The 14,143-nt window shown below is 52.6% G+C and overlaps 1 protein-coding gene across 2 annotated transcripts in view; it reads left to right on the top strand.

Moving 5' to 3' along the window:
• Htra3 (HtrA serine peptidase 3) overlaps positions 1-13,802 on the top strand; it is a 29,665-nt gene extending 15,863 nt beyond the window's left edge. Inside the window, exons 5-9 of one of the 2 annotated variants that reach the window (XM_028882292.1) lie at positions 522-554; positions 1,991-2,105; positions 10,453-10,501; positions 11,789-11,884; positions 12,729-13,802. In XM_028882292.1, the coding sequence (XP_028738125.1) occupies positions 522-554; positions 1,991-2,105; positions 10,453-10,501; positions 11,789-11,884; positions 12,729-12,894 (459 nt within the window). In that variant the 3' untranslated portion in view covers positions 12,895-13,802. Of the gene's footprint in view, positions 1-521; positions 555-1,990; positions 2,106-3,610; positions 4,259-10,452; positions 10,502-11,788; positions 11,885-12,728 lie in introns of those variants that run through there. The other variant, XM_028882293.2, reaches the window with a different exon arrangement.
• The last annotated feature ends 341 nt before the right edge of the window (positions 13,803-14,143 follow it).

The raw sequence follows: 14,143 nt of genomic DNA, 5'->3' as shown, positions 1-14,143 counted from the left end.
CACACCATTATCTAGGAATGCCTTTCGTTATCTCATGTGGAGCATTCACCCAGTGACTGCCTCCAAGAGACGGGCCACCTTGGACAGCTGCAGAGATGGGGTGGCCCAGTCATGCCCCTGGAAGGTCTTAGTCTGCCCCACACAGGTTGACTTTACTAGGATTAAGGTGATGTTGGATGGCACCACTACATCCACACAGCCCCAAGCCTGGGTGCCTTGGTGTGTACTCCTCTGCATGCCATGACTGGTTGCTGGAGGCATTCATGTCTGTAGAGATTACCAAACCTTAGACACTGCCTGTTCTGCAGGGACCTAGCAGCTGGTGAGTTGTGGAGGCACGCAAGTGCATGGTTTGTGCAGAGACCAGAGGGTCAGTGAGATCCTCTGCTGGTAGTGTGGGTTGAACACCAAGGCAGTGGAAGTCAATTCCAGCGGCCCATCTTGTCACTGGCTGGGGAAAGAGCTTGGGGGACCATCAGGGGGTTCATGGCACAGCTAACACAGTGTTTCCCCCTTTGCAGTATGGGAACTCCGGGGGACCCCTGGTGAACCTGGTAAGTGTCCGCTAAAGTGGAGTGTCTGGTTTTCTGAGGCACAGGCTAGAGGTAGGGACAAGGTCCTTGGTCCTTGGTCCAGAGGTCAGCAGTGTCGCTGGGTTGGAGGCCCAGGAAGACCTGAGCACCAGGCCTGTGCTACCTAGAACCCTCGGGGACAACTGAAAACAGCTGCCAGGCTGGGGCCATGTGTGCCAGGGTGGCACTGGGCAATGGGGGCAGAGATCAGGGTCCTACTACTCTGGGCTTAGCTGTCCTCAGTTATAATTTAGGGTGAGAGGAGAGACCACCCCATGAGCGATGTTATCCTTCCCTTCTAGAGTCGGGCTCAGCTTCATCCTGGCTGAGATTTTTCCAGAATAGGGCAGGAGGTTCAGCTTGGATCCCAGACTCTTAAGACTTAGTGCAGCCTGCCCCAAGGACACTTACCCATAGAGTGGATAGTGCCCAGACTTGACGGGCCCACGTGCTCCAGGGGTACCTGAGGAGGCTCTGAAGAGATACAGGCCCCACCACTGAGACAGACCAGGGAGGGTTTCCTGGAGATGGGTGCGCTTAGTGAGGGTGTGGAGGTGAAGGGATAGGTGGGCGAGGGGATGCCAAGGATAAGACACAGCACATGAGGCACTGCCGGGGTGGGGGAAGACAGTGTGGGGCACTTCATGGGCTGGGGCTGTGTCTAGCTGGCACTAAGGCCACTTGGGTAGGTGGCCGTCTCTTCCCCATTCAGTATTTTCCAGGCAAAGATGTTGAGGGAGAGAGGCTCACGTGGTAAGGCCTGAAAACTTCTTAAAGTTTCTGCCCTAGGCCACAGAGAGCTTTCCTGACACGCTGGTGGTGCCCTGGCTGGGTTGTCTAGGGAAAACGTCCAGCAGGCCTCCCATGGCCAGACAGCTTTTGGGAGGGGTCTTGCCCAGGAGTGGGGCCCGTTGACTGGGCCAGCTCCTTCTGTGGGCACTGGCCCCCATGAAGCTGGGCAGGGTGGGAACCGAGCTCAAAACAGATTACACAGGCTGCTGCCCTGGCCCCATTCACTGGTCTCTGCTTTTATAAGGAAGGGATAGAAGGGGTCCAGGTCTCTGATGGGAGTAGATGGTGTTCTAGGTGCTGTGGGCACTGCCTCCCTCCTAGGGCAGAGGGGCTGGGGCTAGTAGAGCAGGCTCAACCCAATAACTACCCCAAAAGCCTTCTCCAGGGGTAGAACAGAAGTTCCCAGGACTTGGAAGTTACACAGGGTGGGGGTAGTGTCACTGACCCCAATGTGACCTAGAGAGCCATCTTTCCAGGGTAGCTCGGGGCTGCTTGGGGCATCTCAGTGGGGCACCGACGGCTAGCTCTGCCTCTGGAAAGAGTGCTCTCACACCCAGCTCAGCAGCAGTTGGTGGTTTTGCCTGCACGCCCCCGAGTAACCCCCACACTCTGCTCACCCTGCTCAGGACGGTGAGGTCATCGGCATCAACACACTCAAGGTTGCAGCTGGCATCTCCTTTGCCATCCCCTCGGACCGCATCACCCGCTTCCTCTCAGAGTTCCAAAACAAGCACGTGAAAGGTAAAGAACTCATCAGGGGGCAGGTAAGGCAGGGCCCCCCAGGACGAGGTCCAGCCCCACTTAGGTTAGCCAGGGCCCATCTGCAGGGGCTACCTAAGCCATATTTACCCCTAGACTAGGTCCTTCACCATCCCCAAACCAGGAGACCCCAGGGTATCTCACCCCCAGCCTCTCTTAGGGCCTTCCTCTATGCCTCTCAGCTCACGGCCACATTCACCCCTTGCTCCTCCAGACAATTTCTTCCCAGGTCCCACCATCCAAACTTGGACTCCTGGGACTCTTCTTAGTTGGCAGAAAATAGTGTTTTCTTCCTGCTGTCCTCCTGTCCACCCACCCATCCATCCACCATTCGTCTACCCACACATCCAACCCTCCATCTATGAATTCATCTATTTCCCCATTCTCCAATCTACCCATTCATCTGTGTGCCAGTCCACCCATACTTTCTATTTTCTGTTCCTTCCATTCATCCATTTACCTATTTATTCACTTGCCTATCCACTCAGCTATTTACCACCAATTCATCCACCCATCCATCAACCTATCACCACTCTACCCACTAATCTATACATTCATTTGCCTGCCCATTCATCTTCCCATCTATCCATCCATCAATTTGTACATTCACCCACTCATTCATTTATTATTCCATTCATTCAGCGAGCGAGCCATTTACTATCTACTCACTTGTTCATTTATTTATCCATACATCCATTCATCTATCCGTCCACCTACTTTCCCATTCACCCATCCACCAGTCTACCCATTCATCTGTCCATCATTATATCCATTTATCCATCTATCCACATGTCCACTCACTCTTCTGTTCCCCCCCAATCTGCTCACACATCTACCCATTCATTAATTTAACCATTCATCCTCTTACCCTTCCTTCTATCTACTCATCTACTTGTACACACACCTAGTCATTCATCCATTCTCTCACACATCCATCCACCCATCCATTCATGCATCCCTCAATCCACCCATCCATGGATTCATCCATCCATTCACCCACTTATCCGTCTTCCTCCTATCCATTTATGCTTTCACCCATTCATCTGTTTCCACCCATTCGTCTACATATCCCTAAGTACTCTTTTCAGCCAATACAGTCAGCCTCGTAGGGTATCTTCTGTTCCAAGGAAGCAAAGGCCAAGAACCCAATCCTTGGGAGTCACCTTCTGCCAGCCCCTATCCCCTCACTCCAGTCGAAACAGGCATTTCTGGTCCCTCTTGCCCTTCTGGGTGGCCATCTGCATCCCTCTAGGGAGAGGACTTGCCAAGGACAAAGCAGCTTTCCAAGTGAGAGCATGCTAATCTTTTTAGTTAGTGATCATGGCCACTGTCCAGAAAAGGGCCCCATTCCTGATGTCAGGCTCCTGCTGGCCCTCACCTTCCCGTTTTCAGCCCAGTGGGCTGCCATTGCTGTATCTCCCACCCCAGCTCCTGCTGCCCATACCCTCTCACACTGCCTCCCTGTCTCCCCCTTGGCCTCTCACCAGCACTGCACTGAGAGCAGGGGCCTTCCTCCTGCCTGCCCCTCCCTTTGCGGCCCTGCGAGCCACACACACGGACCCCAGTACAGCAGAGACTGCTCCCATGGAGAACTGCAATTGAGGAGCCTCCTTCTGTTCCGAGTGGCCCCGTGTGAAGATGACAGGAACAGACAGAGCACCTCTGGTGAACAGTGGGAACTAGCCACCTCTTCCCTCTGCTGCTAGGAAGCTCAGAACTAGCCCAGGGTCCCACCTTTGCTCCGTTGGTAGCCTTGGCCTTTCCTCTAGTGACCAGGGCTTTCCAGTTTATCCTATTTATGGGATCAGACCTCCATCCACACAGACTGGCCTGTGGGTGACTGGGGTGCTGGACATGGCCCAGTGGCCTCCTGTCCCCTCGTTCCCACTTCCACTCTCAGATAAGAACTCACTGGGGCCAGATCTGCTCCTCTGTTGGAGAGCGATTGTCCTAGTCACAAGTGTCCCAGTCACTTATTCTGGGGAAATGCTCACCCCATCCCTACCTAAGGACAGTGCCTACCACCTGAGGGTCTGACAAGGCTTAGCTAAGTGGAGTCTGTTGATTTAAAGTCCTTCTGAAATTTGTGCTTATTTATGCTTTTCCTTTTTGAAATAAAAATTGGATGACCTGAACTCAGCTAATCTAAGTTCTTTAACATGTTACTTTTACTAAATCAGGGAAGCATCGAGTACATCTCTTTTCTCATCCAGGGCTTAGTGCAGGGGCCTCTGGGGGTTTTCAGACTCCTGAGTGACCAGAGCAGTACTGTTCAGGGGAGCTGTCCCCTTGGCTGTGAGCCAGGAGCTTTAGGGTGACGGGAGAGGCAGGCAGCGGGCAAAGCACGCCATTACCTCCTCAGGTCACAGATTCCCTTTGGGGAGCTCCCATGTTTGGAGTCCAGATGGGGAGGTGGGTGGGCCTAGGGAGTACATGGGATCTGCCACAGAAGCAGGGCCTGGAGAGGAACTTGGGCTGGGCCCTGAGCCGCTGGCAGCATAGCAATTTTGCTGTGCTTCTCTGCATCCTTCCGGGGACAGCTCTGGGAACCTTGACAACTGGGGATGGGCTAGCCTTGGACCCAGAGGTCTGTCCTAACCTCAGCTCCTTCCCAAGGCTGGGCAGTCACAGCATGTGTATGACTGGCTGAGCTGCCCTGCCTGCTCATAAGTGTGCACATGGCCCTCTGAGCCTTCCCTCTAGTGGGGAGGGAAACCTAGCGGACCTTGGAATGATATGACTTCTGAATGATGGGCCTGGGTAAGAAAAATGGGGAGCAGAGGAGCTCAGGAGATGGACAGCCCAACATTCCTGGAAGCCAGTCTGTGGGGTGGTACTGAGGAGACTTTCAGAGCAGGGGACCCACATGGGCTAGGTATTGTGGGGCCTTGGGGAAGGAGTAATGGTAAGTAGGGCACATCGGCTGTTGGGGTGGGGGTCAGTGACTGAGAGGAAGCAAAGAGACATCAGGCCATAGCCACCCTCTCACGGTTGAGTCAGGCTTCGTTTGAAGGTTTACCAAACAAGACACCAGTTTACCAAAAGGCAAGAGGCGGTATAGGAGCCAGGGAGAGGCTTATGTGCTGAAGGGGAGGGGATCAAATGCTGAGGAGCTGTCATTGACAGCTGGCTGGGTCTCTGTCCCCGACCTGGGAGAAATCACAGACCAGCCAAGGGCAGCTCCCGTATCCATATTCCTGAGACACGGGGGCTCACACTGGACCTCTAACGTTCCAAGAATTACAGCTCTGCAGAGGACGGGGTGTGGAGACCCTCCGCTCCTCAACTCTCCTCGCCGCCGCTCTCCCTGTCTAGAGACTGAATCTCTGCACCCTCGTTGAGCTCTTCCTGGTCTTTCAGTCTGTAGTACTGTTTCTTGGCCATTTTCTTTCAGAGTCTTCCTCTGTTGAGCTCTGGAACTCTCCAGAGCTTCAGGTGTCAGGGTCTGTACCTCTTTGGTGGCTCTCTGGAACTCTCAGCTCCCTTTGGGGCTACAGCTCTGAGCTTCGGGTGTCAGGGTCTGTACCTCTTTGGTGTCTCTCTGGAACTCTCAACTCCCTTTGGGGCCACAGCTCTGAGCTTTGGATGGCAGGGTCTATAGTTCTCGGTGGCTCTCTGGAACTCTCCTTGCTGCTGCCAACTGGGCTGGGAGCTTGGGGGTTTTTTTGTCTGCTTTTTGTGCAACCAGTTCACAAAAGATCAGAAGCAGGCAAAAGACCAGTCAGTAAGAAGCCTTTATAGGGGCTGAGGGATGTGTCCTTATATAGCTAGAAAGAGCATGGTAGGATTCTACCAATCACAGTACGGCTTCCTGTCCACCAATCACAAGCCTCTCATGAGCGCAGCCGCTTTTCTGCCCATCACAAGCGGCTTGTGATGGACAGCTCCGCCGTCGCCGCCAGGGAGGTGCCACCCCACCCCACCCCTGAACTTGTTGAAGGCTGCTGCTGCCAGGGCTGAAGCATCTGTGGACAGGATTGTGTGGATGGAGGTCACCAAGGTTTCTCGAGGCTGGAGTGAGGCATCCCAGAACTGTCTGGAGCTGGACTGGTCGGAGTGAGACTTCCTCCTGGCTCCAGAGGCAGCTGGGGTGGCCGAGGTTCTTGCAGCTGGAGTGAGGCCCCCTGCCCCCACCCCCAAGGACTCTGGGGTGTGCACAACCATCATACAGGCCGCCAAAGAAGGCTTTGCTTGGCTTATAGCCCCTGTTCAAGGCTGTGGAGCGTAAGGGCCAGTCAGCCGTCATTCCAGCGACCGAGGGACCTTCTCCTAAACGCTTACCCTATTTAAAGAAGGAAGAATCATTAAGATCGGCTTACACTAAGGAACCCCTATGGGAATAATGTCATCTGTGACTCCTGCCTACCCTAAGGGGCAGGCACCTCTACCCTGTCTCAGAATGTGTGAAGCCCCTGGCCTGACCTTTGCCCTTGACACTGTTTGGAGGGTGTGTGTGCGACGGTGACCAGAATGGCTTAGTGGTACATACCATAGCCACTTCTCTCTAGGTCCAGAACGTTCTCAGGTACCCAGCTGTCTCAGCCCTTTAAGGTAATCGCCCCCCTCCCCCGCTTTCTCTATCTTAGGATTCTGTTGCTGATGCTCACTAACGTGGGGGATACTTGGGGGACAAAGTGAAGATTCCCACCAGTGCTCCCCTCTTTCCAGTTGGGCTGCACGTGCCTTACGGAAGTGATTTTTCCCACAGAGACTGGGCAGGATGGAAGGCTGACAGATACAATTGCCCCAGCCTTAGAGTCAACAGAGCCCAGCCCCTGCTCCACACCCCCAGAAAGCTGAAGCTTTGTGCTTTTTAAACATGGCCTTAGGCTCCAGGCTGAGTGGAGGTGTCAAAGGAGGGGCATCTTGGATACCCAAGCTTGGGCTTCATCCTGTCCTGATGCAGGTTCTTGGATTTAGGTGGCATCACATCCACAGTGAAGCCCTGTACTCCCCACCTCACCTCCCGGCCTCTTCTTGCGTGAGCTGAATGTACAGTGTTTATGGGACATCACGTGAGTTATCAGAGGCACTGTACTGAAACCCCACCTGCTGGTCCCTCAGTTAAGGACACCCCCTCATCCTCCCTGAGTCCTATGCCCTTCTGCCACCCATCTTCCAGTCCCTAGGTCCTCCCTCCTGGGTAGATCTGCATTGGCCCCACAAATACTCCATCACCCAGCATCACCAGCCACCAGAGCCCAGCTCACTGTGCTGCTACTCCAGCCACACCACAGACCCTCCCCCAGGCCTGAGAACTCCAGCCGCATGCATCTGTGATTCAGGTGGAATCCAGAGCCTTCCAGCCCTACTCTCCGGGGCATTGTCGCTACTCATTCATCATTTGCTCCGGATAATGGATTATTCCGGCACCATCTTCTCAAAGGACTTTCCTTTTTCCACCCAAGTGGTTTCCCAACTTTACCACAAATGAAGCTGCTCACTCTTGTCCCAGTGCCACGTGGCCTCGTGCCCATGGCTCTCCCAGGAAGTCCTGAGGTCAGGCGCTCTGAGCCCTCTCACTCCCTGCTCCTCATCATCTCTGCTCTCTGAGCTCCTTTGTTCCAGAGACAGGTGAGAATCAGCTTTCCGATTGCTATGGAGGAAAATCAAAAGCCTGATGCTATTTCAATTGGAGCCACAATGTGTCTGTCAAAGACTTTGTGGGGGGATTGGCATTTTAACAGTATTGCACCCTCAGATCCGGGACCACAGCATCTGGCTCTTCTCAGCGTTATGTTATACTGAGTATACAGTTTGCTGGCCAATTTCTGATGGCCTGCTACCAGAATCTACAAGCAAATTTGACTTTGGTATGTTGAATGCTTGATAACTCAGGGGTTCTAGTAGTTTCTTAATAGATTTCACTGGGTTTTCTATTGTAGATGATTGTGTGGTCTATGAATAAAGACAGTCCTTTCATTTTCTATCTGAATGGCCCAACCTCATTCCCCAAATTGACTAAAATGTTGAATAAAGTTTTTGGGAATGGCCTTCCTTATCCAGTCCCCACAGAAAAAAAGCATTCAGTCTCATGCCAGTAGGCATACTGCTGGCTAAAGTTTTTATTTTTATTTTTTATCAAGTTGAAAAGCTTCCCTTCTGTTTCTGGATTCTCATAGGCACACAATGTGAGATTTTGCCCAGTGCTTTCTGTGTGTCTGCTTAGGTCATAGTATGCCCCCCCCCTTTTAGTGTATAATATAACTCACATTTGTTGATTCATAATTTTTAAGTATTGGGGACTGAATCCAGGTCAAATCCAAGGTAGACAAGTATTCTACCATTGAGTCATATTCCCAGTCCTCTTCTAACTTTATTTTGAGTCAGGGTTCCAGTACATCACCCAGGTTGGCCTTGAACTTGCGTTGTACCTCAGGCAGGTCTTGAACTTGCCACTGTCCTGGCTCAGCCTCTGGAGTAGCTGGGGTGACAGACCTGTGCCACTAGGTCAGGCTGATATTTTAATGTCAAACCATCCTGTGAATTCCTGGACTAAATCTCGAAGCTGTGATGGATTATGTATTTGGTGTGTTGGATCTGATTTGCTGTAAGCCTTTGGAGCAGTTTTGTCTCTATCAAGACAAGAGGTTGTTGATATAGTTCTGGGTTTGGTCAGGAGACACCAGGGTCACTTTGAGTCCCCTGGAGGCATCTGCAGAACCTGGGCTGTTTCTTCCTTAAACTACTGGTTTCAGCAGCGACATCATCTGAATCTGAGCTCTTTGTGGGAAGATTTTTTAACCACTCATCAACTTCTTTGGTAGATGGAGAGCTTCCGGCCATTCATTTCTTCTTGAGTGGACGTAAGTGTTTGGGGCTTTTCAGACCCTCAGTGGTGGAATGCATGGCCACAAAGCACTGGATAGCTCCTCTAGCAGCCTTGTGAGGTCTGAGGGTCTACAGCGACACCTTGTCTCTAATTCTTGACATCGGTAATGATCTGTCTTTTCCTCATGATCACACTGGGTAAGGATTTATCCATTTTATTGATTTCAGAGGATTGGCTTTGGGTTCATTTCTATCTCTGCTGGACTGTTTTGTGGCTCTTTGGTTCATAGTCCTGTCTTCTGCTTCCTTTGAGTTTCATCTGCTACCTTTTTCTTGTTTTTTAAAAGGAATCAGAAGCCACTAGTTTGAGACTTTCCATTTTAAATTAAAAAAACTATTATTGGGGCTAGAAAGATGGCACAGCAGTTAAAAGTAATCACTGATCTTGCAGAGGACCTGGGTTCAGTTCCCAGCACCAACATGGCAGCTGTAACTCCATTTCCAGGGGATCTGATGCCCTCTTCTGGCCTCCATGGGCATTGCATACATGTGATGCACATAATACATACTAAGTACTCATGTATATAAAACAAAAATAAATAAATCTCTTTAAAATTTGTATTATTGCCACAGAAGGTGGATGCATGCCATGGCACATATGTAGAGGTTCAGAGGACAACTTTGTGGGGTCAGATCTCTCCTTCCTTCTTTATATGGGTTCTGGGGATCGAGATCAAGTCACCAGGCTTGTACCACGAGCACCTTTACCTGCTGAGCCATCCCGCCTGCCTGAGTCCTTTTCTCCTGACATGGGTGTTTAGCTGTGGTCTTTGCTTCTGAGAACAGCCTCTGTGCCCTGGAAGTTTTAGTTAGGAATATTTTCATTGATGTAGTTGAAAATATTCTCTCATTTCTCCTTCTGCTCTCATCTCTGAAAACGGCTTCTTGTCACTTCCTATGCATTTGGGTTCCACAGACTCTTCCTACTGTTGATTTCTGGTTCAATTCCACCATGTCCAGGGAATTTTAGTGAGGTGAAAACTTGAAATGTGTCAAGCCTTGCCTTGGGTTCTGAACCTTTCCAATGGTTCACTAGAACATCGGGGGTGGGAGCGGGGAAGTGGGGGAGGAGAGGTTTGGGGAGGCCCTTGAGAACTGTACCTCACTGTGACCAGTGCTCTCCGGGCATCGTCACGTGATGTTGCATGTACAGAGAGGGCAGAGAGAGATTGAGTTCCTGCCCCAGTAAGGACACTGGGGCATCAGCGGTGGGGAAGCTGGAGGAGCTGGAGTGAGGAAGGAGCTCAGCTGGGGGCAAAGGTGAAGGGTCAGATGAAGGGTCAGGGGGGACTGAAGCCACCTGCCAGGAGCAGATTAGAGCCAGATATGTCTCAGCTCCAGAGGGCAATCAGAAGGACAGGGTAGGCCTAGGCCCCTGCTCATAAGCAAACTTGCTCCTGGTTTCCCATCCTACTGAGTCTCCTGTAGGTTCCCTTCTCAAGGGCAGTGACCTTGTAGCCTATGTAGCCTAACTGAACCCACTGTGTTCCATTCCCAGACTGGAAGAAGCGCTTCATTGGCATCCGGATGCGGACCATCACGCCAAGGTGAATGCCACTGGTGACATCCCTCTGTCCGGTCCTCCCATGAACCCCTTCCATATACTGACCACTATGCCCCGCTGCTGGCAGGTGCTAGAGGGGTCAGACCCACTACCACTGCCTAATGGATTCCTTTTGCTCCTTTACAGCTCCATTCAGATGCCCCTTTCCTCCAGGAAGCCTCCAGTAATTCATAAGTAATTAAAACTGGGTGGCTTAAAACAACCAAAATATATTACTTGAGAGTTCTGGAGGCCAGAGACTGAGGTCCCACGGGCCCCACTCTCTGAGGTTCCAGGGTGCGACCTTCCTGTGTCTCCTGACTCCTCGTGGCTGTTGGCACTCCTTCACCCTTGGTGAACCTCAGACTGCCAGTCACTGGATATAAGAGCTGCCCAGATCCATGACTTTATCTCAAGATCCCTGACCAACTAGAGTGGCAAAGACCTCGTTTCCAAACATGGTCATGTTCTGAGGTCCTAGCGGACATTTCTCCATCTCCACAGGCCACTCATGTAGAAGAACCTCCCCTCTTTGTACACCCCACTTTCCTTTATCACTGTGGTGCCCCACAGTGTCGGAATGGCCTGTCAGGCCTCCTTCCCTCCCCCGGCCCCCCCCCCTGCCTGCCACTTTGACTGTGAGTTCTAAGGAGATGGCTGTGTTCCCACCCACCTCTTGGCTCTGTCTGGCCCTGGTAGAGGTTCAGAACAAGGCAGCTGCCTGGAAATACAGGATGAAAGTGATAAAGAAGGGAGTTGGGGAGGAGGGATGGGGGGAAGTCCAGCCCAGGGTATTGGAAGAAGCCGCACTACATTGTAAAGTGCTGGGGATAACTCGGGGATATCCACCAACCACCCCAACTCATGCTTCCTGCTTCACTAGCTGTCAGTCTAGGGAGCAAACTGTAAACGATCTACACCTACGACCAGTATGCCAACTCATCTTTTAATTGTCTGCTTCCCCAACCACTTACCATCTGTCCAGTCTTCACCGTCCACTCCATGAATGAATCATTCCCCCACCTTTCCACCCAGAGCCTTCTGTCCATCCACCCACCCACCTATCTGCACTTCCTCTGCCACCCTTTAGATCCTGTCCTCCCATCTAGCTGTCCCCTTTCCACACTCGAAGCCAGTTGTGGCCACTAAACAGCCCCAGCTCATGGGGCTCAGGGTGCTCTGAGAGCCCACAGGAGGCTGTTTGTCTGGCTTGGGTAGTGGCAGAAAGGGGGCAGCCACATGCCAGGGAGCTGGGCTGGAGACAGAGGCTGACACAAAACTGCCTTTCCAGTTTGGTGGAGGAACTGAAGGCCGCCAACCCAGACTTTCCAGCGGTCAGCAGCGGGATATATGTGCAAGAGGTCGTTCCCAACTCACCTTCTCAGAGGTATGCTCGGCCAGCAGAGGCAACACTCAGACATGGGGGAGGTGTGTGCTGGGGCCTGGGCTGGGCCTCCTCACCGACCTTAGGTGACCTGCAAGTTCCTGGCAAGGAGCTGTGGAGTTTGGCCTCTCTGCTGAGCCATGGGAGGGATGAACTGTCCCTGAGAGCATTGGCCACGCCTGTCCTTGGAGCAGAGGGATCTTTCCTTTGCGAAGCAGAGGCTGAAGAGTCTCTGCTTGGGCCAAAAGCTTTCTCCAAGCCTCCCTCTCTCCAGAAGGATCTGGGGCCTCAGTTTTCATATCTGTAGAAAGGACATGGTTCTACAGAGTCCCTATCCCAGAGTCTGTCATGGCAAAATGAGATAAAGTCTTTGTTTTTTAAGAACTACAGAAATGTTAGGTACAGACCTGTTATGGTGGCACAAGCCTGTATGTACCCTCAGTATTTGGGAGAGAGACTTGGAAGGATTGGGAACTCAAAGCCAGCCTCAGCTAGATAGAAACCCAGCCTAAGCCACATGGGACCCTGTCTCCAAAAAACCAAAATCTAAACAAACAAAGCAATGTTAAGTGTTGGGACACCATGAGTTGAGGTTGTGTGTCCCATATGATCCTGGCTTCTACCTCATCCATGCCATGATGGGTAGGTCATATCAGTGGCTTTGAACTGTGGCTCTTGGATCTGGGGGGCCCCATTGGTAAGTAGCCTGCTGTGGGGAGGTGGGCCTACTCCTCCTTCTGGAGTTGGAACATCACTGGCCTGGTGATGCCACTAGCTTTCCATTGGTGTGTTATTTCTCAAAATTATGTTGTATGTGCATGCTGAGGGTCTTTCTCCTGGTTGGCAGAGGAGGCATCCAAGATGGCGACATCATCGTCAAAGTCAATGGACGCCCCTTGGTGGACTCCAGTGAGCTGCAGGAGGCAGTCCTGAATGAGTCCCCACTCCTGTTGGAGGTGCGGCGGGGAAACGATGACCTCCTCTTCAGCATCGCTCCTGAGGTGGTGATGTGAGGCTACCTTCCTCCAGTGCCATGCCAGAGCCTACAGAAGGCGGAGTCCCAACCTTCATGAGATCAGGACGAAGCACTGCTCACCTCAGCACCTCAGCAGGGTCAGCAGGCTCCTCTGTGCATCCGGGGCTGAGTCCAAGACTGGGCCTAACCAGAAGTCTGTATCTCAGCCTTGACTCTGAATTCCAGTTCTAATGGAGGAAGCACAGTGTCCCCTGGACCGAACGCTCCTGGTGTCATCTTCTGAGTTCTCTGAATTTAGAAGCTCCTAGAAACTTCCCTGGAAGTCTGCCCTTCCCTCAGCTTCCCGCCTCTCCCCTCAGGAAGGCCCGCCTGCCTGCCTCCCATCCCACCTCCCTTACATCCCAGTGCCTAGACCTCTCCCCTCACAAATGCTTTCCTGACCCCATCTGGTTTCCATCTGCCTCAGCACCCCCTCATGGTAAGACAGGGGCTGCTTGCCCTGCCACCCGGCATCCCTGGGGGGGGCAGGCCCTACAGCTGTCCCCTGGAGAATCCAGGGTCCTGACCCGGAGCAGGTAAATGCCCCTCACTGCTGAGCCAAGCCCTGTGCTGGCCCAGGCAGCCGGGAAGCAGAGTGTCATGATCACACAGTCTCCGATCCTGAGAGCTCACTCTCCCAAGGTGACCATGGGGTGGCCAAAGGGGGAGCTGGCACCTGCCTGAGGTGCAAGGACTGAGCCACTTCACCTCTGCACGCAGTTCTGGGTGCGCCAGCCATCTCTGAAGACTGCCGCCCAGCAGCCAGCAGGCTCCCGAGGGCAGGCATCTTGGTTCTCCCTAGTGTTTCAAGTGTATTTGTGAGCTTTGCTGTAAAATCGCCCCCACTCCCCGGGCTGCTTGTACTGTATGTTTCTCTACTGTACGAAATTAAAGTTTACAAGCACATGGCTGTCAGCCAGAGAGGTGTTTGCACACACACACACACACACACACACACACACACACACACACACACACACACACACCCGCCCCGGCCGGAGTCTTCCTGGGGCTCCACACCTAGTATCTGGTGCCGATCTGAGACCTATAAGCGGCCTTTCCAGGTTTATGCAGTGTCAACCACGAGTGGCATGGAACACACCAGATCCCAGGGCCGCCTGATGCTCTGGGCAGCCTTACGTCGGGCCTCTGGGGACTGTGCCTTCGCATCCAGCTTTGGGGTTTTACCTTTCCCTCCTCACACTACCCAGCTGCTGGCTGCTGTGGCAAACAACAGCGGTTAGAAG

This window comes from Peromyscus leucopus, chromosome 10, assembly GCF_004664715.2.
Source record: "Peromyscus leucopus breed LL Stock chromosome 10, UCI_PerLeu_2.1, whole genome shotgun sequence".
NCBI classification, from domain to species: Eukaryota; Metazoa; Chordata; class Mammalia; order Rodentia; family Cricetidae; genus Peromyscus; species Peromyscus leucopus.
Note: the sequence above shows the minus strand (reverse complement) of the source record. Positions and strands in the feature narration are given on the sequence as shown.